Source organism: Lepisosteus platostomus, chromosome 12 (assembly GCF_059453375.1).
Source record: "Lepisosteus platostomus isolate fLepPlt1 chromosome 12, fLepPlt1.hap1, whole genome shotgun sequence".
Classification (NCBI taxonomy): domain Eukaryota; kingdom Metazoa; phylum Chordata; class Actinopteri; order Semionotiformes; family Lepisosteidae; genus Lepisosteus; species Lepisosteus platostomus.
The window spans coordinates 29,361,206-29,386,850 of NC_142622.1; the positions used below are offsets into that span (position 1 = coordinate 29,361,206).

General features: G+C 38.8%; 1 protein-coding gene and 1 pseudogene across 2 annotated transcripts in view; both read left to right on the forward strand.

Annotated features, from left to right (window-relative positions):
• The first annotated feature begins 360 nt into the window (after nt 1-360).
• Nucleotides 361-15,316, forward strand: LOC148651367 (tyrosyl-DNA phosphodiesterase 2-like; annotated as a pseudogene). Its single transcript, XR_015925819.1, has 7 exons — nt 361-557; nt 1,201-1,222; nt 2,848-2,938; nt 3,930-4,048; nt 10,603-10,777; nt 10,922-10,985; nt 13,872-15,316. The product of XR_015925819.1 is annotated as a tyrosyl-DNA phosphodiesterase 2-like (transcript).
• A 648-nt stretch (nt 15,317-15,964) lies between these two features.
• Nucleotides 15,965-25,645, forward strand: part of kiaa0319 (KIAA0319 ortholog) — a 61,634-nt gene continuing 51,953 nt past the window's right edge. The window contains exons 1-2 of the mRNA XM_088601559.1: nt 15,965-16,269; nt 22,051-22,183. Of these exons, the coding sequence (XP_088457685.1) occupies nt 22,135-22,183 (49 nt within the window). The 5' untranslated portion in view covers nt 15,965-16,269; nt 22,051-22,134. The remainder of the gene's footprint in view (nt 16,270-22,050; nt 22,184-25,645) is intronic.

Sequence of the window (25,645 nt, forward strand, 5' to 3'; positions counted from 1 at the left end):
AAGCATGTTCCAATGGATAGTGTCACTAAACCCCACTGTCTTATTGCTGCAGGTGTTCTTGCAACTTTATACCCTAGGAAAGCATTGGACAGCTTCAATGCTTACTCATGTGTGTGTTTTGTAGTCCAGATTACCCTGTGATTATGTTTGTACACTGTTTTCATTATACAACTATTTGAATGGGCCTACTAATTTTGTAAGCATCTTTTAAAGTACAGGTATAGGAGTATTAAGATGTACTGTAGATATGCAAAGTGGTAGAGAAGATGTAATCATTGGGTCTTGGTATCCTCAGAAGAAAATATCTTAATTAGCAATTATTGAAAGATCTAAGATGTTAGAAGAGGAGTTGTGAATGAGATGCATAGACTCTGTTGCTTTCCTAGCCTTGAGTCAAAGAATGAAGAGGCAGATGTTAGTGGTGCTGCAGGAGAGAGCGAAGCCCAGGGTCAACAGGAAGTTGAGGCGACGTTGACCCTGGTGACCTGGAACATCGATTGACTGGACCCTGAAGACTGCATAGATCGTGTCAGAGGACTGGCGGTCTACTTGAACAAGTAAGTATAAAGCGTGCAGCAGTAACCCCTTTATTCACTGTTCTGTGTTCATAGCAATGCTGGGCGTGAAATTCAGATATATACAGTACATTTCACATATGCGGAGCGAATTTACAATTGTATGGGGTAATACATCTACACTTTCAGACCATATACTCTGTTTCAGGCCTGGAGTCACATTCAGAGTTGTCACCTCACTTGACACATACTGTAGATTCTTTGAGGTAGGATCAGCTTGTCCCACATCTGAAAGTTAAAAATGTATAGTCCAAATTCGAACTAGAACATAAACTGTATTGACAGAAGAAAACATGAAGTTACATTTTAGGAATAGCACTTTATTATATCTTTACCATCTTTTTATGTTTATTGTACAGATAATTCAAAGTCAAATTCACAGCACCAAAAGGCTGCTTTGTATGATATGATTTTATCATATGTGTAACTGCAAAAAGATCATGATAATGAAAATTAAAAATATATGGAGTGCATTTTATTTTTTAATTATCATTTAATTTTACTTCAGGTAGTAAAGCAACAGCATCTTTTGAGCAAACATTTAATGATTCACTTGAAGTTTCATTTCTTTCAGTTTATCACATTTCTGAAACTTCTCCGATATCAACGTTTCCTGGAATTTTAGGTGGAATTTTAACTCTATTCAGGTCTGACGTGTTACTCTTTCTTGAAGTCTCATTTTAGTACCTTCAGGACAGTAATAAACATACCTGGCACAGTGTGAATCAACTTCACCCATGTTTGCATTGTTTGTGCTAAAAACCCATAGCTCCTTGTTTAAAGAAGTGCCTCCCATTTCTGTCCTCCAATTCTTAATTGTCACCTTAAACATTGATACACTTGGAGTCGTTTTTTCATTTTGAGCTTAAAGGCATCCTTTGTATTAAGTTTCTAAGTGTCTGTCTGAACCAAATCCCCTCACAATCTCTTGTGTTTCAAGAGTCAAGATTAATTTCCTCTAACCCAGTCTGTGTATGACTTCCCTTTTTAAAATAATAATAATAATAATAATAATAATAATAATAATAATAATAATAATAATAATAATAAAAAAACTGTATTTTATATAGCGCCTTTAAAGGTGGCTTCTCAAAGCGCTTTACAGGATGACTACAACAATAAATAAGAAGAATACACAAGATAAAACACAATTACAATATACAGAGCAGACTGTGGATAGTGGTACTAAGAAAAGCAGAGGGGTGGAGAGTGGAACCAGTTAAGTAAAGGCTTTTCTGAAGAAGAGGGTTTTGAGTCTGGATTTGAAGAAGTTTAGAGAAGGTGACTCTCTGATATCCTTGGGGAGAGAGTTCCAGAGCTTGGGGACATAACAGGAGAAGGCCCTGTCACCCATACAATGTAGATGGGCTTGGGGGACAGTAAGGAGAGCAGAATTAGAAGAGCGAAGGTTGCGAGGTGGGGAGTAGGGCGATAATAGTTCAGACAGGTACTGAGATGCCAAGCCACGCAGAGCCTTATAGGTGAGCTTGAGGATTTTAAAGTCTACATGGAATTTGACCGGAAGCCAGTGCAAGGACTTCAGGATAGGAGTAATGTGAACACTTGCACTAGACCTGGTCAGGATTCTGGCTGCTGAATTTTGGACATACTACAGTTTGTTCAGAGTAGATTTAGATAACCCAGCAAGTAGAGCATTACAGTAGTCAATTTGAGAGAACACAAATGTGTTGATCAGCTTTTCAGCCACAGTTAGTGATAGCATAGGGTGTAGTCTAGCGATATTTCTGAGGTGAAAAAAATATGTTTTGACAGTATGCTGCACATGTGGGTTGAATGTTAAGTCAGAATAAGAGTAAAGAATGGTTCCTTACCAGAACTTTCATTCAAAAAAGCATGCAGAAAAGTTAGAAAATCCTTAGCTCACAGAAAATGTGTTTTCTGCTCTGTAATTCAGATGCTACCCGTATTGTATTTTGAACCCGTATTGTCATTATGACTGCAGATCTAATTAAGACTCTCAAATGGACTGCATTGTTTTTTTGTTATGACAGGTATGTCTCAAAATTATTGTTTGTACTTTACATTTTATTTTTTTAGATATGTAGAGAAGTTTTTCTTATTGGTAAATATTTAAGTGGCAAGGGCTTTTTATCCTATGACATAATGACATATGATATATTTATTGGCATGGTCTGTATATTGATTTTTTGTTGTTGTTGTTAACCCATGTATGCTAAAATTATTTGCTTCCCAAAGGACATAATTAAAGTACAATCATGTTTGCATTATTTTTTTCATACTGTAGGTACAGTCCATACTGTATGTAGTGTTTTTACAGGAACTTCTACCGCCAATTGTATATTTCCTGAAGAAGCGATTTGCCCATTACACCATTATTGAAGGTAATATTACCTTAAAATAATCTTCCTGGACTTTAGTTTATCCATCAAAGTGGATTAGGAATGCGGTGCCATAGCCTGAAACTATTGAGTACAAACTTATAGTGTACCTTCTTTTATCCAGTGTAATAATGTTCTCCTAGACATTTTTGCACTCGATACGTAATTGCTGGATTACTCCTAAATTATTATTTTCAGTGCCAGGGTCATTAAGAGCTTAAATAAATACTTGACTATACTATTACTGTAGTTACTTTTTAGTGACGAGATTGTTATCTCTTAAAAAACAGAGGCTGAAGATTAAGTAGCCATTTAACCTATAGCACCAAAAGCACACAGTACCTTTGCCTCCTTTCTTAAAAAAACATTAAACTTTTCTGCTCTTCTCAGCTTTCTTGCAAGAGCAAGTAGATACTTATCAGCTGAAGGTTTAGGTCTATGAGGGTGTTTAAGAGTGTATCTCAGTTAAAAATAGCTTATTTTCACACAATACAATAGTTGCTGTCTTTTAAATATTTTATACTTATCTTTCAGATACTCCCTGCTAGGGAAAAAGGGTGGTGTTTTTGTTCTCATAAATAAATTATTCTTATAATTCTATTTTTTTATTATGTAAAAATAGCATATTTAACTTTTGTGTTTATATACAGTAAGACTTTATTCCTATATAGCCTTTTGGTTATCAAGCTGTTTCAAGTACAGTATCAAGGTACCATTGTTTTTCTGGCTCTGTTGATAAGTGTATTATGGCACGCGTTATCATAATTTCAATAAGTCTCCTTTCTTTTATGTTTGAATGTCAGGCATCAAACAAGATGAAAAAATGTGGAGTAGATCTGTAAGTCTACTGGGTTAAAATAAGCATAAAGGTAAAATGATTTACCAAAAACACCTCAGCAGCCGAAATGTCCTGGAGCAGCTACAGTATTAAATTAAAAGCTTTGAGATATGGCCTGGTCACATATAATTTTTGCTTCACCTTGTTTCATTCTAGGTAATTAAATTTTTTACTTCACTGGCATTATGCTGAAGAAGTCACGTGTGACACTGTTAGACAGTGAAATTGTGAAATACCCCACAACAGAAATTATGAGGAACCTGCTTATTGCACAGGTTGGTCTATCCATAATCATGATCTTGTACAGTAGGTATTGGCAAATAGTGAGAAACTGTCTAATACAAAGTAAACTCTTTCTATTTGGAGTCCAACAAAAAAAAACATTTTTTGTCATTTGGTAAACTGATGTTTTTCGGAAAAATAAAAAATAATAAGACATTCTTTGAATATTATAAAACAGAAAATGGATCAAACAGTCTAGAGTGAATTTTTAGTTGGTTTTTTTAAAACTAATTAGGTGAGACTTTATTGTGCTTCTCTGTGTGGTGGTAAATATCATATAGCATCTACTGCTACATCTGTTCTCTTTCTTTTTCTTTTTCCCGTTTACAACCACTTTTGTGCAATATATGCCAGGGACCTGTGCAATACATTTACATCTATATTTATATCTATATCTATATTACATCTATATTTATATTCATATGTGTGATACGTTTTTCTGTGTACTGTTCTGTTCTAGTTTGCTCTTGTGTGTCCGGACTGTGAGTAACTCTTGTATTGTATTGTATGTATTGTACTATTATTATATAATTCGTTACACTGTGGCTGTGTTGTGTGTGTTAAGCTGCTGTTGCACTGCAATTTCCCTCAGGGGATCAATAAAGTATCTATCTATCTACTGCCTCCCTTTGCACACCTGAATCTGAACTCAAACAGCATTTGAAGTTTTACACTACAGGACTAAATCAGATCACAGTGAATTAGTCACACCACTGGGCTTTGTTCAATTTAATAACCATTTAGCTTTTCCCTTACTTACCTGAATACAGTCACCTAAAACCGAAGGTGATAGGAAAATTCTTTACATTTAATAGTGAAGTAAAAGTAAAGATGGGGATTAAATTAAGTCATTTCTGCTTAAAGATTAGACTTCTAAGCAACAGGAGTTTATGGCAGGAAAGGGAGAACTGATAAGGATTCCAGATGCGAGCTAGGAGAGCTAGGAAACCCCCCTGGGGACTTAATCCCTGACCATTTGGCCAATAAGCTGTATAGTGGCCACACACGTGACCTCCCGCCTTTACCATAATAAGGAGTTATGTCAGAAGCAGAAAGGAAAGGATATATAAACCTAAAGTTTGTACCAGCAGTTTGAACAATACTTTGGTTTTGTTGTTTCTTGCGGGAAACAAGATTTCGGCTTTATTGTTTCTTGCATGCAATAAACTCATCTGTTTAACTTCATCTCGGGATCCAGAACCTTATTCTTTCTGTTACAACAATTTTGGCGTAGTCGGTGGATACTCCAGAAGGCACAGAACTTCCCATTGGCAGGAGAGACGATCAGCGTGCACATTGCTAAGAGGTAAGGGAACAAGTAATGGGTTTATTCCATGCTGAAAAAAAGAAGAAAGAGAACACAACGTTTCGGCCATGGAGCCTTCTTCAGGTGTGAGAGAGAGACAGCGGATCTAAGAGGTAAGGACTCCTCTTTTTAAAAAAAAGTCCCGACTCTCTCGTCTGACTGATTGGGAAGTCCCTTGTAGCCTCCCTAAGTCTGTCCCAGTCCAGTGTGTGAAAGGAGTTAAACCTTAAACGTACTGTTAATGGTGTGTGTGTTTCTCTGTTATGGGATACTGGAGCACTACTGTCATGCTTGTCTCACTTCACAGTGTGCTATAGAGTAATGTATATGGGGAGACGGCAGGAGGCCACAGGAGTATTGAGGCAGCGAGTTTTACTTGCTGAGTACCAGATTTTAACATTGATTTTAACATTCACATGCACTTATCAAGCGAATGTGGGTGGTTTTATCCCAGATCTATTGGGTTGGGATGTTATGCAGCATTACAAGGAATGACTATCCAGAGCAGGGTATCACGTGGCTTCAACTGACTGTGATCACTCAGTATGTTGATGGTATTCTGAGTGCTTCCCCTGACGAGGAAATCCACAATTCTGAGTTGCTTCAGGGTTTAGACTGTCTAATATTAAGCAGTTATGATAAGGCCCTTTTGTGTCTAGCATTGTGTAATTTTAACAGGGCCTGGCTGCAGTGTTTTTACGGGGTGAGCACAACTTTTAACAGATCTGCTTAAGGGGAGAGTGCAGTCCAAGGACAAGATTGCCTTGGCTCCAGCAGCAAAAGCCGCCTGTAATAATTTGAAATAAGCTCTCTTACAGGTGCTGAGACTGGGGTTTCCTCAGATGGATCAACCATTCCTTTGTATGTAAGTGTGGAAAAAGGGTTCTGGGCAGCTGTGCTGACGCAGGAGCATGGAGGTAGGCACCATCCGGTGGGATACTATTATACCATTAGATTCTGTATCCAAAAGGTGGGGGACCGTGAAAATTTAATACTGTTTACTGATGGGTCCTCTCTGGTGCATGAGGGAGAACAGAGAACAGGCTGAGCTGTTACAACCACATTCGAGATGCTAACGGAAAATCGGAAAATGCCCCTCCACTGCCTCAGTGCAGCAAGCCAGTTTAGAGCCCTGATGGAAGATTGTAAAAAGAAAGATGTTAAAGGGTTACTGTATATGTATAAAATGTATGTATTTGTTGCATGTAGGCCCCAATTTTGGATGGCTATGGAGAAATAGGATTCTCTCAGAACGGCAGGGACTCCAGTTAAGAATACTGGATTTGTCTCTGAACTGATTTGTGGTTTTACAGCTGTCGACTAAGTTGCTAAAGTAGCTGAAGTAAGGTGTAACTAACACAATAAATAAATAAATAATTCCAGTAACTCAAGGAAACAACCGTGCAGATGCAGATGCCAGGCGAGTGGCACTGGGAGAGCAAGAGTCTGAGGCACCTGTGAAACCTCTATTGGGGAAAAGGGAGAATTCAGGTTGAGGCCTTTAATAGATGTGGTTAGAAAAAATGTGAAAAGAATGTGGGGTTGTATGATGAGTGTGGGGCCGTCAGCACACCAGATGCCCTGCATGCCCTAAAAGCCTAATGCCATTTTGTAGCCAGAAATTCATGCTGGCAGATACCCAGGTGTATGACAAAGATGATCCCATGGTGCGGACTGCCCTGCCCCTTGGATACCGATCTAGGGGCATACTACACTGGGAAGGTATGCCAGGTAGTAATCGCCTCACTAGGGGTGAGGTGGAAGTTACATTGCCCCCATCACCCACAGTCTGAAAGACCAACTAAGGAAATATCAACCGACGGAACACCATGGGTAGATGCTCTACCTGCGGTCCTGTGCAGTTTGCGGGCTGGAGCAAACAGAACCAGAGACTGAGTCCATTTGAGCAGCCAAAGAAACTCCCTGGAGGCCAAGTTTGGCTAACGGACTGTTGAATTTACTAACTCTCTATTACAGTATTGTAGGTTTGTTAACTGAAGCGGTGCACAGGGCTCGTGAACAGGTGCTGGACACTTGCGGACCTCCAGTAGAGGGGAGACGCAATCCTGCTGGGAGGGACCATATCAAGTGCCACTAACTACTGACTGTGCCATCTGAGTGACAGGATGAGATCGCTGGATCCAAGCATCGCACTGTCACCGAGCCACTGCAACAGAGACTGAGTGAACAGAAAGAATAATGTTGTTACCGTTTCTGTGTCTGGTGCTTCGTAAGGTGGACCAACAGAGGGACTAACCGTGGGAAGTAGGAGAGCGGAAAAAGACCCATATGCGTAGCGGCAAGATGGGAAAAAGGCCCGGGCTCAATAGTGCAAAGAGTTCAGGAATGCCGTATAGAAACCTATGCCCTCAGGGAGCGGACGTGGGGCGCCCTGGTGCTAGGCGGGTCTCAGGACATCCGAACGTCAAAGCTGAGCGAGGACAGAGTGCAAGACCCGGAAATATATAGCCCAAGGGAAAGAGAGGGACAGGAAGGACAGCAGACCGGAAACTAGGGACAGGACAGAGAAGGAGCGCCCTCTGGCTGCAGAGGGCATGACATTACTGGGGATATGGAATCAATACATTCCGGGTGTTGGTATATCTATCAGCCCAAAAAAAAAGATAATCAGAGATCCTGACGATAGATCTCCACATGGCTGAAGTCTACGTTTGGGTCCTGGGGTAGGACTTTATTTATTTGTAGGATTAGGATTGTTTTATATGTATAATTGTAACTATCACTTGTACAAAAACATCAGTCACATCTTGTTGTAACCGTGGAATGCACAATGTCATGGCAATGCATGCCTGTTCACTTAGAAAGGAAAAATCTGCCTTGACATTGTATGTGTAAAAAATAGGCAGCACTGACGTATGCCATATTTTATAAGGGGGGGATGAAGTAAAAGTAAAGATGGGGGTTAAAATTTAAAACTAAATTTTGAAATAATAAAATTTAAATTTAAATTGTATAATTTTAACTTAATAATAATTTAATTCTGTAATACTTTCATCTTTAGCAATTTATTAGTATCCATTTATACAGATTTTAATGAAACAATCTGAGAAAAGTGCCTTGTTGTAGGGTACAACAGCAGTGTTCCACCCAGTATATGGACCCAAGCCCTAGCCACTTCTCTGCTCTAATCATGATAATAGAGGAACAGAATACTGGAGCTGCTAATAGGAGATCAGAAACATTGTTTAATCAGTGGTGAGAGAAGTGTGCAGTTAAAATAGTCAGCATGAAAGCCAGTGTATATGGTCCATGCAGTAACACCTCTAGTGTCTCCAAAGTCTCTAGGTGAGGCAACATCCAGGCGATTGTGACCCACAAACACTCTGCTACAATATTGCTTTGTTTTTCATTATAGCTCACAGTCTCTGTGACAGAAGACTGAATTGCTTTATATTTTAGTTTTTGGACACTTTCTGAGTACACTCCAGGCTCTGGGAGTTGCAGGTCTGAGCCTGCATGATATGCAAGCTGGCTGTGAACAGGACTCCTCTGGTGGCAGGGTTACCTTCAGCATATCACCACCAGGAGGAGAGATAGAATTAGTACGCCAGGGTTCTCTCATGCAATAATTTTTATTATCACATAATATTTATCATACTTCCACCCAGTTTAAGGTTATAGTGCTTTAAAACCCATTGTAGATAGGCTCCTCCAACTCATCCAGCCCTGTGAACAATTCATCTATTTTCTGTGAAAGTTGAATGGCAAGCTCAGCTCAGTTCGTTTGCATTTTTACAACGAAAGCTCATAGGTTAATGGACAGCCACTATTGTCACTGATGTATGTGAAGACTTGGAAAGTAATCAACTTAGATCTCACCGACCACATGTGCAGCTCGCATTGTACATTGTATGCTGGCCCTTGGGAAATTTGAATTGTCTAAGAATAGCATAGTTTAACACTTTTAAAGTTATTTTGTTTAAGCCGACTCTCTAATTGCTTTTAGATTTATCCATACTAATTATGTAATTAGCTCTTTATTTTGTTTGCATATGTATGGATTAATCCTAAAATGAAAGCTGATTAAATTCAATTTAAATTAAAAGTCTCAAAATCATTGAATTTACTCACAGCAAGAGAGGTGTGTCATTTTAACCTTTGAAAGGGGGGGAAAGTTTTTGAATGCTTGCATTTCCTGAAATAATTTAATGTTAAAGTGTCAAAGCTACCTGCTATTTATTTAAAAAGGTTAAGAGCACATTTTAAATTGCTAGGTATTACAGCAATTAGTACATGGAAAAGCCATAAAGTAAATGTCAAAAAGTACCAATTAAAGACATATTCCAAATTTGATTCAGTATATTGTAGATCTCACACTACACACTAAATAGAGACCTGTACTGATTTAGACATACTTATACAAGCCCGTTTCGCCAGGGAGTAAAACAAAAACGCGCTATGGTATCTCGCGATTGCGACTTTGTACAGTATCTCAGAATTCCGACTTTAAATCTCAGAATTCCAACTTTATATCTCGCAATTGTGACTTAAAAACTCAGAATTACGACTTTATATCTCAGAATTGCGACTTAAAATCTCAGAATTACCACTTTATATCTCGCAATTGTGACTTTTTATTTCACATTTGCAACTTCGAGATAGCCCACATTTCATTCTCTGTCCTTTTGTTATAGTAATGGATTCGGGTTCTAGGGACTGTGCCCTCGCAGCTCCCACCCTAGTTCATGCCTGGGCTCGAACCCAGGTCTTGCCAGCTGAGCTAAAGAAGACCTTCTTTAGCCCCGGCGGTCAGCATCCCTGTTATGCACAGGGGAAGGCGGTGCTATCACCTTGATAAAAATTAAATTAATTACACTGAGATTAATCTGAGATTTTAAGTCACAATTCTGAGATATAAAGTCAGAATTTTGAGTTTTTAGGTCGAAATTCTGAATTTTTAAGTTGTAATTCGGGGATTTTAAGTCATAATTCTGAGTTTTTAAGTCATAATGCAGAGATATAAAGTTGCAATTGCGAGATACCATAGCGTGTTTTTTTTTACTCCCTGGCAGAAACGTGCTTCCATACATACAGGAGCTACAAACAATTAAAAAAAACTTTTAATTGTTTAATATGTTTATTATGTCTGAGCCAAACATTAATATCTCAGATTTCTGTAGGCCTTATACTGTGAGACATTACAAGGCCTACTTTAATGGACTTTAACCTTGATCTATAGAAGTTTATTAGCTTATTACAAGTTGCTTTTCTTTGCTACAGGTGAACTTCTGTGCTCAAGAACTGTACATGATGGCATCCCATTTAGAAAGCTGTAAATCCAACTTCCAGGAAGGCTAAATCAGCTTTGGAAAGTCAAACAACACCTCAGATTTCTGCAGGCCTACTGCAAGATATACAGTAGCAGAGGACATTACAGTCAAACAAAGGGACTTTAGCCTTGGTCTATAAATGTTAATTAGCTTTTCACAAGTTGTTCTTCTTTGCTACAGGTGAACATCTGCTGTCAAGCTGTACTTAATCACATCCCATTTAGAAAGCTGTAAACTCCTAGGAAAGGCTAAATCAGCTGAGGAGAGTGTGGAAGAGAGGCACCTGATGTCACAGTCATATTCAGGGGAGACACCAACTTCAGGGACTATGAGGTGAGATCACACAGCTGCTCTGATGTCTGGAATTTAATTGGCTGTTGAAAAGTCTGCTAGGTAGCAAGTGACCATTATTACACATGACTTGGGTAGGAATGACAAATAAAAAATAAAGTACATCAAAACAGCCTTGAATGACATAATGCCATTTGGCCCATCTTGATTGCTGGTTAAGTTTAATCAGATAAGGAAAAGGACAACTGGGAGTATCCAGTCAAACCTAGCCTACATATCTTTGTGAAGTGGTAGAAAAACAGAGCAGCACAGCAAAATGCACTGTAAACGCCAAGAGAGCGTCCAGACCACACAGACAGATGCCCAAAGGTGAAGCCAAATAGGATAAAAAAAGACAGCTGCACTAAACGTCATTGTCACAATCGTAAACCCCTCCTCTTAGGGACGCTCCGTCCCTTCATTGTTTTTCACTCATCTCCCGCACCTACTGCCTGTTTCAGCCCTTTAAAAGCCAGATGCCTACTCTGTTCTGGGCTCTGCATTGGTTCCCATACCAAGCGAGTCCGGGACCTGGAAGCGCCTGGTCCCATCAAGGTTTTAGTTCCTGTTCCCGTGCCGGTTCTGATCCGGTTCTTGTTTTTATCTTGTCTGTCTTGGATGGATCGCCTAGCTTTGGACTTTTGCCCCATTTGGATTCCCCTTTTGGACTCAGCTCTAGATTGTTTGCCTTGGCCACATCTCCCCCGAACACCAGCACACCATGGACACGTTCCCTGTTTTTCATTCCCGACTCCCTCATGCTTTTTTCCCCTTGTTTTCCTCACTCATCCCCGGATTGTGTCGTCTGCATTCTGTCCATGAGTGTGGCAGATCATTGATGCCTTAGCCATCTGAGTCAATAAAGTGGCAGAGTGGGCACAGCAACAGATGATGATTGAATAAACCAGGGGTTAAGATTAATATCTGGATCTCCTCCAGATGCCTGCAAGTGAATTACTTTGATTCAAGGTGTAAGTTCACTTTTTCGGGTTTGTGTGTCACTTCTGTAATATCAAGCCTGGCCACCAATCTGATCATTTATTGAACAATGTAAAGATAGTTCTCTCTATGGGTTGTTCACAAAATACTAAAAGAGTCACAGCCTAACAGAACAATTCATTTCATGGAGAACATCAGGAAAAAAAGATCCAGCTTTGTTTGTACTGATTGATGTCATTACTAAGAACTACTGAACATTCACATAATCCTAGTTCATTCTGTTCACAATTATTGTTTAATTCTGCTGTTAACTGATTTAACAGTTATGTACAGTAAATAGATCTCTGATATCCCAAAGTACGTCAGAATCCTCAATATTCCAGAGCAAAACATTTTTCAATTCAAGTCAAGCAATATATAAACACTCAGTGTTTATTGTCAGATGTTCAAACTGAGCACTTTCATGGGTGAAAGAAAGTAAATGTCAGCAAAACCTGCAAAAAAAAGCCAAAAATAATATTATGATCCAACTATTCACACATTTTGTGACAGGTGTATATATAAGATATATATAAGATATACAAAATTACTTTGAGAAATCATGAAAATAGTTAAAAGGCCCTAGTCAGAGTGCAATAGTGGATCACTATATCACTATTGCTAAAGGTCCCTCAGTCAGGGAGTGATTGCAGGTAAAGATTCAATAATGAAGACCAGGCAGCTTTCAAAACAACTTTCCAATCAGGAGAAGGATATACAAATCTCAAATATGCCAGATATCCCTTTGAACATGGGGTAGTTGTTCAATAAGAAGTGAAAGGTATACTTTACCACCCTGACACTTTCTAGATCAGGAAGTGTCTTCAAATTCAGCAACCTGGCAAGGATGAATCTGGTTGGGGATGCCACAGTGACACAAACTAAATTTGAAATAGATACAGAGTTCAATGACTTAGATGGCAGAACTCAGTCAACAATATCCTGGTCATTCCAAAAAGTCAGACTGTAGAGTGACAATGCTATATCGTATCCCATATGGAGATTACAACAAGCATTTAATTAATGGTGCAAACATGTGGCAAAATGTTTTATGGTCAGATGAGGCAAAACTGGAACTTTTTTATTCAAATGCAAAATGTTACATCTGGTGGACATTATGTTGTGCTTTCCATCAGTAGAGACTAGGGCGATTGTGATTGATGGTGTTAGACCCTTTTCTCAGTAAACCACATGACTCTGGTAAATCAAGCTGGAAATTTCTTTATTGACATAATAGGTTAACTTTGTATCACACTCACTTTCCTATGGACAGTAACAGGCTTTTATTCTTGAGGATGGAAAATTTCTAGACAAAAACATACTGTACATTTCGGCCATGGAGCCTTCTTCAGGTGTGAAGAGGCCTGAAGAAGGCTCCACAGCCGAAACGTTGTGTTCTCTTTCTTCTTTTTTTCAGCATGGAATAAACCTATTACTTGTTCCTTTGCAGCCTACGCATGCTGACGCAGCTACCCACCTGAATCACTAACCTTAGTCAATTAGCAAATTATTACTAATTCACCTCTAATGTGCCTATTTACATTTACTGTATGAGGCCAACTCCTGCCCTCTAGAGACTGAAATATCAGTCTTTTCGTGACCCAGCCAGCCATGGGATATTTTCACTTGGAAATTTCCCACATCATTGTGGTAAATTGTGATGCTATCATCAATTGGCTTAGTAATGCAAACTGAACATATGGCTTAATGTAGGAACACCTGGAAATCCATAAAAAAAAGGATAGTGCTTAGGGCAACTAAGCTAACAGTGCAAAATTACCATTGTTCCATAGGATTGAGTTTAGGCAGTTCAAACTACCTGGTGAGAAAAAGATAGAACTCACTGCATTTTTTCATTCATACTAGGAGTTGTGAGGTTTAAAATAATATTTGTATAAATTTTCTTGTCAGGTGAAAAAGCTGGGCGGGCTTCCCAATGGCATATATGATGTTTGGGAGTGCCTTGGCCAGCCGGAAGACTGCAGGTACACCTGGGACACCAAAGTGAACACCAACAGGGACATCCGTTGGTTCATTCAACTGTGCTTTGATTGAGTCCTCCTGCGAACAGCCAAGGCAGGGGCTCAGTTTTTCCCCAAGCACATGGACCTAATTGGGCTGGAGAAGCTGTTATAAAATAACAGTTGGCGGTAAAGCCTTTAGTTACAGGGCCCCTAATTTATGGAACAGTCTCTCACCCCATATTTGGGATGCCGAGTCAATATCAGTATTCAAATCCAGACTGTAGACCTATTACTTCAGCCTAGCCTTACATTATAGCCTACTGCAACTATGGCTGCTGGTGCTGCTGTACATGCCATTGTGTGTCTCTATGTTGGCTCACCAGGTAGATACATCGGTTCTGACCAAACTATCCTATTCTCCTCTCCACATGTCCGGATGGTGCCTGGGCTGGGCACCATTTGAGTTGGATGCTGCATCACTGCTATGGACCCAAGAGGGACATAGTGGATATAGCTATCGTTTAGGAGGATTTTGCTGGTCTACAGAGATCTGCATTGAGTACCGACATACAGAAGACATGATAGATGTATTAATACCCTCATACATTTATTTCTTTTTTGTAATTATATATATATTATTATATATAATTATATACAACAAAGAGGTTGGGCAGCCAGTTGACCTTGGACCCCTAGAGGTTTTTTTTCTCCTTACTAATGGGTTCTTGGTTCCTCTCCTCCGTTATCTTGTGTTTTTTTCTGTTCTGTATTCACAAAATGTATGGTCACTTGCATTGTTAAGCGCCTTGGGGCAACCTTTTCAGTTGTATGATGTATGGTAATCTTTATGTTGATCCTTAATACAGTATATGTTAATTCTAAATATATGCTCAAAAACTTTCTTTAAATGAGACATTTATAACTTAGATGTTCTCAGATGGTTATTTCTGCCTAGAAATACTTGTATTCAGAACAAAGCAGTGAAGATTCACTTTTGTGTCCCTGTTATTCTCCTGTTATTGCAAACGATTTAAGCTCTTTTCTAATCATAACTGAGCTATGTTGTGACAATGTTGTCCCATACCTACATTATGGCAGTGTTTTGAATTTGCGTATTAAGAACTTCACATTTTGTGTAATTTAATTCCTGTAGCCCCATGTATTCCTCAGTCTCTTGTTTACTCACCCTACAGCTATTCACTAAGTATAATAAAGGATATAAATTTGAGGAGGCCCAATTGATCCAAAGATCTCATTAAGATGTTTTATTGAAGTATCCTGAAATATCAGGTTCAAAAGCATGGCTTGGTGATTTGTTCCACACTCAACAACAACATCAACAATCCTTTATATATTGTGGTGCTCCTGTTTTCACCATTAAATGCATGTCAACTAAAATTTGTGTGTCCAGTTGTTCATTGTAGATTCTGCAGGACTCAATTGGATTGTTCACACCTTTAAGGATTGTGAATTACTGTACTCTACTATCTGTGTGTTCAGGTTCATTGTCATGAGGAAAAACAAAGCCTTATAAAACAAGTTGCTTCCTTGGGACCACTGTATGATGCTGGTATGAAATTAATGGAATGAAACAGTACCCTTGCTGCAACCTGTGAACATTCAGTTTCAATCCTTCCCCCCATATTTTCCTGTCTTCAGCCCTGTTTCTCCTGAAGGCACTACACATTTTGGAATTCTATCTTCTCAGTTTCTGAAGGATATCTAAGATAACCACTGAAGATTTTATGAAGTTTTATTAAAATAATTACCAATTACTTAAGCTTCTTTCAAGACCCTAGAATTGATTACACGTGAACTACACGACGTGCATCTGATCTTACTCCTGACTTAAATTTTAAGTTGTTTCTTGTTTCTTTGGTTTAAAATCTTTTGAGGCGTCGTGGCCAATTAAAATGTTACTATAAGTTCAGTTAATGCAAATTAATTTTCTTCTGCAAGTCCAGTATTGGGAAGAGAGTAGGAACTGTCGTAAAATGGACGCTGAATCGCAGAGATTACTGTATGCGTACCGAAGTCACTTCTGCCACTGTAGGAATAGCAGAAGGCTTGGTCGTCCTCACTCTCACCCTGCCATACAGACATCCTCGACTGTGGCAACAAAACGCAACTGCAGCTTCTTACTGAACATCACTGCGCACCTCCAGGAGGAATATTGGTGCTCAGTCGCCTCACAACGCCCTGCAGTACTCGTAGCGTAAGAAGGTCAAGGATAAAAAAAAAACGGTCTAGAGAAAACAGCAGTAAATTATAATGTTTAAATGATTAAAGCAGTAGAGGATGCTGCCTGATTAATGAAAGCAGGAACCGCCGCTGGTGCAAGCAAGGTATGTGTGTTATCGCATGTAGTCCGTAAGGCTGTCGCAGACTTCGGTTTTGTCGCGCATATATTCATATTACATTTTGGAAAGGAGAAGAGATCACCACGAAGTGGAATGTAATGAAATGCCCAGTCCTATTTTACACGTGTTTATATTAAATACGCAAACTTATGTTTCCTAAATCTGACTCTATTATTATGCATCATATTGTTTGGCTGTAAGGATGAAATTAGGCTTTTTTTTATTTGTAATTCTGTAAAAAGTGTAGACTGTAGAAACGGTTACTCGTTTCCAAACCTACAGCATGCCTGTTTCCATTAAAAATTGATTATATGGCTGCTTACTTTAATATAGCTACACCCAGAGCCGTAATTTAAGCTCCACAGCAACCGAGAGAGTGCAGTCAGGGAGAAAAATACTGAGTTATCTGTGCTGTTTAAACAAATAAATGTGTCAGTGTCGCGCCGTTGTTTGCTTTTCATTTAAACTACAGTTGCTGCATAATAGTCTCTGACAAATTAAACCTTGCTTCACGTCTCCAGGGTCTTCATGTCTTCCGCGTCTCCTACACGACGGTGTCATAGTACATGTGAATTAATCTCCAGGTAAAGTCTAAATAAATAGCTGTTGCTTGATGATAAGATAAAGATAAGATCACTTTATTATCCATATACAATTTCTTGTATTAGGAATTCATCTTTTTGCATACCCCAGCTGCCTCTCCATAGGACACAGACACATAGAGAAGCTTGGGGTCAGAGCACAGGATCAGCCATTGTACAGCACCCCTGGAGCAGTTAGGGTTAAAGACCTTGCTCAGGAGCCCAACAGAGTAGGATTTCTCTACCAGCCATGGGATTTAAACCAGCAACCTGTCACGCCCTACACTCTCCCTCGCAAACGACGTTACATTCCCGGAACCTCTGCTTCCCAGTCTCATCCCTGATTGAACCCAGCACATTCTCACATGCATCAGATTTCTCAAATTCTCACTCCCTAACCAATCATCCAATCACACCCCTTTCCTTTCAGTATTTAAACCCCCTTCGCACACCTTCCCATGCTCACTATTGAGAAGCCTTTTTTTTTTTTAAGTATTCTCCAGTGTGTGGTTCCAAACCTTTTGACTGATCTCCCGTTATGAATCTTCTGCTTCCGCCTCTTGACCTCACCTTCTGGATTTTGTTTTTGAATATCTCTTGTTACCGGACCCTCTGCCTCCCTTATTGACCCAGCCTTTGGATTTTGTCTTTTGGATTGTCCCTTTGCTACTCTGCGTCCTGTGGGATTCCGGTCACGCATAAGGATCCTCCTATTCCACGTAGACCCAACCTTCCAGCCACAGGTGCAGATCCTTAGCCACAGAGCAACCACTTCATCCAAAACCAATCAGTTTTGTAAGTTCAGTGGATGAGAATGTACAGTGAAATGTGAAAGTTCTTAAACATGTTTTTTAAGCACAGTGCTTCAGCAAGTTGCCCTAAAAAGCACTGATTGAGATTAACACATCTGTGGAGAATCTGATATTTTGTTTTTGGTTTAGGACTTATTCTAACCAACTGTAGGCCTTGATGCCAACAGTTTCTATCACAGAACTTTGTCTGTTATTTTTCCAATCTTTCTGTAAGTCTAAACATCCCTAAAATGCCTCATTAAAGCCATATCCCAAAGTCTAGTTTAGCTCACCACCTTACCATTAGCCTTCTTCCTGTCCTTTCCCAACAGCCTCTTAGAGAACTTTGGAATATTATTTTAAACTATTGCATTGGTATTCAATTTAGTTTTATAACAAATATACCCTGATAAGATATTGCTAGGAGAAGTAGAGAAAAAAATAATAGGTGTTTCAGGTCATTTTAAATCACATATTACGATTGTCTAGTTTGGGGGAAAAAATATTTTCTAAGCCTAATCACTTATGGCAGGATGATATGCTTTTTACAAAGAAACGCAGGCTAGAAATGGCATTGGTTTGGGACTACAGTATAGATCATAAATACATTCAAACTAGAAGACTAAAGCAACAGGGTACAGTCACTGCACCATGGGCTAAACTGCACAATAGAAATTCTGAATACTTAACAATAGGTGTAGCTACAGACCACCTACTTCAGACATGTGCACAAATATTGTGTTATGTAATCAGATGAAGAAGGTACAGTATGTACAGTAGTATGTGATGTGATGTTATTTTACTGGGAGAATTGGTTTTTCTGCATATAAATTGGAATGTTGTGATGGGAAACAGATGCTGAAACTGATATGGTTGAAATGGTCTACAAGGATCAGTTCTTTAAAGAACAGATGTGATTCAGCTACTGAGAAATTCTGACCCTCACGTGATATGTTTGATGTATAATTTCAATGTGTGAAACATACATAAAAAGTAGAGTTCATAACTTTAGAAAAGCAGATTATGAAGGAATGAAACAGAGTTTACAAACAACAGTATGTAATACATAAATAATCGATTATATAAATAGGTAGAGGGGGGGTAATACTTTTACATACCTTCATTGAGTAGTTTTATTGCAGAGGGGACAAAGGACTTCTTAAACAGTACATGTTTTTATGTGAATTTGGTACCCTATACCCTGATGGGAGTATTATGAATTGAGAATGGAGTGGGTGTGTGGAATCAGCGGTGATGTTCCTTGCTATTCTGAGAACTGCATTATGATATAAATTGCTGAGCTGGGGCTGCTGTTTCCCAGTTATTTTTCCTGCCATTTTCACAATCCTGGACAGTTTGGTTTTTCTTTTCAGCCCAAAGGTTTCCTTACCCAACTGTTATGTTAAATGCCAGAATGCCCTCGACAAGGCTTTTACTGTATATGCCATCTCTAGGACATTTTGACTAACATTAAAGTTCCTGAGTCTTTGGATTAAAAACAGCCTCTGACTTGCTTTCTTTAAATGTTCTCTATGTTCTCAGTGTAGCTCAGCATCAGATCAATATGCGAATGGACTCGTTAAGTCTGGTGTTGCTCAGGGCCCCTTACTTTTCAGCATTTACATGTTTCCTCCTGGTCAGTTTTTGAGATCACATGACCTCAACTTCATTTCTATTTTGATGATACTCAAACTTTCCTTCATCTAAACTGAATATCGCTAGACTATGTCCTATGATATCGCTAACTGTGGCTGAAAAGCTGATCAACACATTTGTTTTCTCCTGAATTGACTACTGTAACACTCTACTCGCTGGGGTTCCTAAATCCACATTGAACAAACACCAGCGTGTCCAAAATTCGGCAGCCAGAATCCTGACCAGGTCTAGTGCAAGTGATCATATCACTCCTATCCTGGAGTCATTGAACTGGTTTCCTCTCAAGTTTCATGTCAACTTCAAAATCCTTATGCTCGCCTATAAGGCTCTGCATGGCTTGGCACCTCAGTACCTGTCTGAGCTGCTATTGTCCTACTCCCTACCTTGCAACCTTCGATCTTCTAATTCTGGTCTTCTGCGTGTCCCCCAAGCCCGTCTACACTCTAGACCTTCTCCTCTTATGCTCCAGAGCTCTGGAACTCTATCCCTAAAGATATCAGAGAGTCACCTTCTTTAAACTCCTTCAAATCTAGACTCAATACCTTCTTCTTTAGAAGAGCCTTTACTTGGCTCTGTTCTTTACCGCTCTTCTCCTACTGTATTCAGTACCCGCATCTGCTGTCTCCTCTCTTTATGTATTCTCATTGTGCATATCTTGTGTATTTTTTATTGTTGTTGTCCTTCTGTAAAACGCTTTAAAGACACTATATAAATATAGTTTATTATTATTATTGTTATTATTATTATTATTATTATTATTATTATTATTATTATTACCCAATCTCAAAAAGTCTGCTTCAGACAGGAGAATCTTGCAAATCTGTATTTATTAGATATGTAATAATTAGGTCTGCTCCTAAGTACCCCTTAAGATTAGCATGCTTGGACAGAGTGCAGAGCGCTACTAGTCACCCTTTGGTCGGACCTAACAGAGCAGGTGGAGGCTGGCAGGGAGGGGGTGAATTCAAAACCAAGGTCGTTGGTTGATTACAAGGGATTTTTTCATATCCTTCCATGTTAACCATTGTTTTGTTTGCTTATGTATTAGAATATGAGTGTGGTTTACCAGTACTGATCTATAGAGTGCTGTAGTTCTAAGACAGGAAAATGAGTCCCTGCCTGCACCGCCACTTTCTTAAATATCGGTTTCTCAAGCACTGTTGGGCTCAAAGGCTATTAGCAGTTAAGAGACACTCTCCAGCATAGCTGAAACTTGCCATTGCTCTGTCTCGGCCCACAGAATTTCAGCTCCACCTGCCTGTTCTTATACAGGTAGTTCTACCTGCATGAGGAAACGTGCTCATGAACTATGTGCCAAGGTGCCATGGATGAAGGCGTGTGCCTATAGCTACAAAAGTCACTGTAACCTAAGGGAAGCATTTCTCCAAAGGTCAATGAGACAGGTTGTCAGTCTGCCCCTTCTTTTGTATTTTTCCTTTAGAAAAATAGAATAGACAATTATTTTATTATACCCACTGAATTTGTTTTTCATCTCTTGGCTTTCTGTTATGAACACTGCTACCACGCAGAGGGTAGAACAAGGAAGTGCAGACAGACTCCTCTGACCCACCCATCTTCAAACCCCTTGTCATTCATACTTGTTCAGTGCCAACTGCAGGAGAGGCTAATCTGTGACCAACTGTACAGCACATTACAAGAACCTAGGAGGCTGCAGGGGTTGCTGTGTCACTGAGAGCATGGAGAGCTCATCCTTGGAGGTACTCAGTCAGTGGTATGTCACTGTTTCATAAATCCCAGTAACAGTCAACTACTGACATGACCCAGGCCTGAACAAAACAGTGGCCACGTTCAGGCCAAAGAATGCTTGTTTCAGACAGTCGTCCACTTTTAAAGTACTAATTTGTTAAATTAGCTTGCATCTTGCTGGCTCACCTGGGCTGTAACTGTCTTGCAGGTGACATTTGTACCAGAGTATTTTTTTCATTGTTTTGTAGTACAGAGGGCAGTTATATTATCAGGATTGATTTGTTACAGAGTACCATGTTTTGATTTGGAGGAGAAACTTTTTGGGAAGGAAATCTTTCCTTGAGATTGTTTTTCATTTACGGTTGGGGTTGACTCCTATAAGGACAGACTATAAGGTCATTTTATAATGTAAAATGGCAAGGACAACCTTCCTGTTTTATTTCATCAGGCACTGTGATGTCATACCTATTCCATCGTACAGAACTACGTTCGGAATCACAAATAACCATATCTGTCTACATGTTAGGTTTCCAGCTAAAATGCTACTCTGTATTCCAATTTTATTTTAATCCTTATTGTTAACAAATAAATTGAGTCTGTTTTTAAATTATGGAAGCTTGCCACTTTTTAGTAGTTATTGTCTATATAATAATATAATAATCATCTACCTATTCAATCTACCTGTTCTTTATTTTTAACTAAAGCTTAAATCAGTCATTTGTATTTTGTATATTGTATGGCTAATATGGCACTTTAGGATGTATGTTGTTCTTCACCACTTTTTTGTAGACAAAGCACCCAAAACATGCTGATATCCAATATCATCACTCTGTCTCATTATATTAACTGTTCATATTAACTGTTTAACACCCTTTCTTACTGACTATTGGACACGTTTCGTCACCTGACCATTATCTCACAAATGTTTAGTGAATTAAACTACCTAGAGAACTGTTCACACCGAAGATTCCCAAGCATTTGGATTTTTGACATTTGCAATTTGATCGGACCAGACCACTTCTCTGTTTTAGGATCTGTCCACTGAGGAGGCCCAACAGAAAAACACTGAGGCAGTGCTACACGTGGTGGCTGTGTAGAGAGCAGTGGACCACGGCATGGATTTGCTCTTGTGCCTTTTCTGGCTTTTTCTGCAGCCCCTGGATGGTAAGGTGGAAATTAAGTTTCTAAAAAGAAAGCATGTTTAATCCCTTGTATGAGCTGATTAGATGAGTGGTTATACCCAATGGTGTGATATCCATCTGGTATACTGTAGTTCAAGGCAATGTACTTTTCTGTTTGATAAACAAGCGATTATGTTCTCTGACAGGCAGAACAATGGTACAGTGGTTAGCACTGTGGCCTTGCAGTACAGGAGTCCTGAGGTCTATTCCCAGGGTGGTATTCCCATGTATTTGCTTGGATTTGCTCCCACAGTCCAAAGCCATACAGATAGCACATTCTTAATTTGACCCTCTTCCCACATTCTGATTAATCTTTTGCACTTCTTGATTCTTCTTTTCCCCAAACCTGGTTTGAATTTAAGATTTACAGTCTGGACAGCTCTGGTGATAACAACATGCAGTATTCTCAGATTTCGCCGTTATGCCCTCTTCATAACAATTTTACAACTGAATTTTGTTGTCATAGTAACATCTCAACAGTAATGAGAAATGATGTACAGGCTAGTTGGTAACTTATAAATACAAAGTTGTTTTTTAAAAGGTATGCTTTTGAAAGGAAAACTAAAGATAGAGAGATACTTTATTGATCCCGTGAGGTAAATTACAGTGCAACAGCAGCTTAACACAGTCAACACAGCACAGTGTAATTAAATGATACAATAATACAATACATACAATACAATTGGTACAGTCAGTGAGAAGTGCAAAGAGAAATACAGAAGCTTTAATCTAAATAGGTGAATGTGAATGAGAGAAAAGTTAATGAACGTATTTGTAAGGTTGATACAAATTTATGACTGGTTCCTCTGGATTAATATTGTTCATTTGAAGTAATATTGAAGAAATTTGTTACTATGGTAACTGCTGCAACTAAGTGGTATTATGAGAAAATAAGTAAAAGTAAAAAAAGCAGCAAAATAAGCAACAAACTGAAGTGTTCAAATCAGAAAAAAATTGTTTTACAGAATGACTAATAGGCACACTTAGCAAACACTTAACAAAAAAACTAACATTGTTGTGTTTCAAAAAGAAAGCTTAGTAAAGAGATATGTTAGTACACATCAGTCTTTTTCTATATCATCTTGAAAAATAGACATGTCTGATATCAATTAATTTTGTTTCTATACAGCAGATAAATTAAACTTCCTCCTGAGTAAGATGCAGGTTTGACAAGATAATCATGTAATAAAATGTCAAAGAATAATTTAATAACAATTAGAAAGCAATCATTAAGGAGGAATAATGAGGTTTGATCTTTTTTGTTTAGTTATATTGTCCACCAAATGTAGGCTTTTTATCAGTAGAAGTGCGGATCTGTTTTGGATAAGAAAACATAATGCATGTATGTAAAAACCTGAAAACAAATAGAAATAAAAAAAGTGCTGTTGTAACAAACATGCCGCATTGATCCTACTGAAGTATTTCTAGAGTGTTCTTTTTTATTATATCATTGTTTGTTGTTTATACCCATAGAACATTTAGAAAATCTAATCCCTTAAAATCGGAAAAATCTCAAAGTAATTTAGGGTCTGAAACTCTGGATCTTTTTTCTGGAACATGTTTTTTCAATCATGACATTCAGGACACTTCAGCTCTGTTCACAGTATTTGATGAACTGCTACAAAAGTACTGTATGCACATTGCATGATGTTTGCACGCACAACTCAGCTGTATTTTGGACTGAAAAGAAAGCTAAAATACCAGAATAAAGATTATTATATATTACTTCCAAGATAATATTAGAAAGTCACATTTAGCAGATAATACAGCTGCAAAGTCTGAAATAAATTTGCAAGATGCCAAATAAAGCCAAAAGAGGCCTACTCCTTTTTTGAACCAGAGATTTTCCATGATGGATGTAACATCAGTTTCAAGTACTCACCCTCATTGGTGTCTCAGATCATAATTACTTTGATATTTGAATATCAGGTATAGCAGGTTTCCAGATGTAATTCTGTACTTTAAAGCCACACATCACAGTCTGTTTTGGAGGCCTGTAGTCATAGTGGTTTGAATAATTAATGGTGCTTTTGTTTCGAGAAATTCAGCCATCTGCGGTTGTGTGCTGCTTAGTCCTTTATAAAAAAGCTTGCCTCAGGCCTGCAAACAATGATTAATGTATAGTATCTTCTATTACCCTTACTGTTTTAAAAAAGTTATCTGATATTACAAAGCAAGGAAATGTTCAGTAAAACAACATTTTCATTCAGGGAAGACCCTGGCAAAGTTTTTGGCCTAGAATTTGCACTTGGAAATTGCGCTTGGAATGTCTGGAAAAATGATCTTGTAGACAAGAGTCATGAACAGAAGTCAATGTATTGTAAAATAAATGGATTGTTCTGATCTCATAGTTTCATTGTTTCTGTTCACTGATTGATTGTATTGGCACTCACTGTGACTTGAAAGGCCACATGGACTGTTACTTTTCCAGACATTGAATGACTTAAGATCACTTTATTGGCCATTTACATTTTCTTGTATTAGGAATTTGTCTTTTCACATAACCCAGCTTACTCTCCATTAGACACACAGACAGGGAGAGAAGCTTGGGATCAGAGTGCAGGGTCAGCTATTTATACAGCACCCCTGAAGCAGTTGGGGTTAAGGGCTTTGCTCAGGGGCCCAACGGAGTAGGATCCCTCCTATCCACCGGCCGGAGGATACAAACTGGCAACCTTCTAGCCACAGGCAAAGATCCTTAGCCAGTGTCACCGCACCACCCTGACTGCACTCACAGCTCATCAGAGATTTGAACTCAGGACCTTTCATACCCAAAGCGAGAATCATACCCAGAGACCAATTGACTTTGAGAAAGTGTTGCTGTGTAAATACTTTGATGATAACAAGTCTTTATTGTTCATCCACTTTTTCCTTTTGTCGGCTTTCTATAAATCTTGTGCACTCTTGTGTTTTGGGTTTGTACATACAGCAGCCCCCTTGATACACCTGTGCACATTTGTAGTGATTTGCCACAATATTCTCTCTAGTTGGGTGCATCTCTGCCTGTTTTTGCTGTTATTTTCTATTGAAGTTATAAACTGCTCTTAGTGTATTATGAGCCTGTTGTGGTCGCATCCGCAATAGTTCAGGTGATTGTTTGTCTCTGACAGAGGTTTGGATCATGGCTTTTGCCAGACAGTTTGATTCTACCTACAGTATTGAGTTGACTTCTAGAGAATCTGGTTTCTGAGTGTAATCCTGGACTCTAAGTCTGAAATTAAAAAAGAGTTGCTTATGTACAGATAAGTCTGTCTCTCCTGTGTGGCACACCTGAATATTGTGTGCTGCAGTGGCAATCTTTGTAATGGTAAGACTCAGTAAACAGGCACACAAATGCAGTGAGAAGTTAAAAAATAATGTCTTTGTGTCTTTATCAAAACACTCTGTCAATTAAAAAAAGAATATCCTCAGGCTCATCAGTCAGTCACTTGCTTCCTTGTTCTGT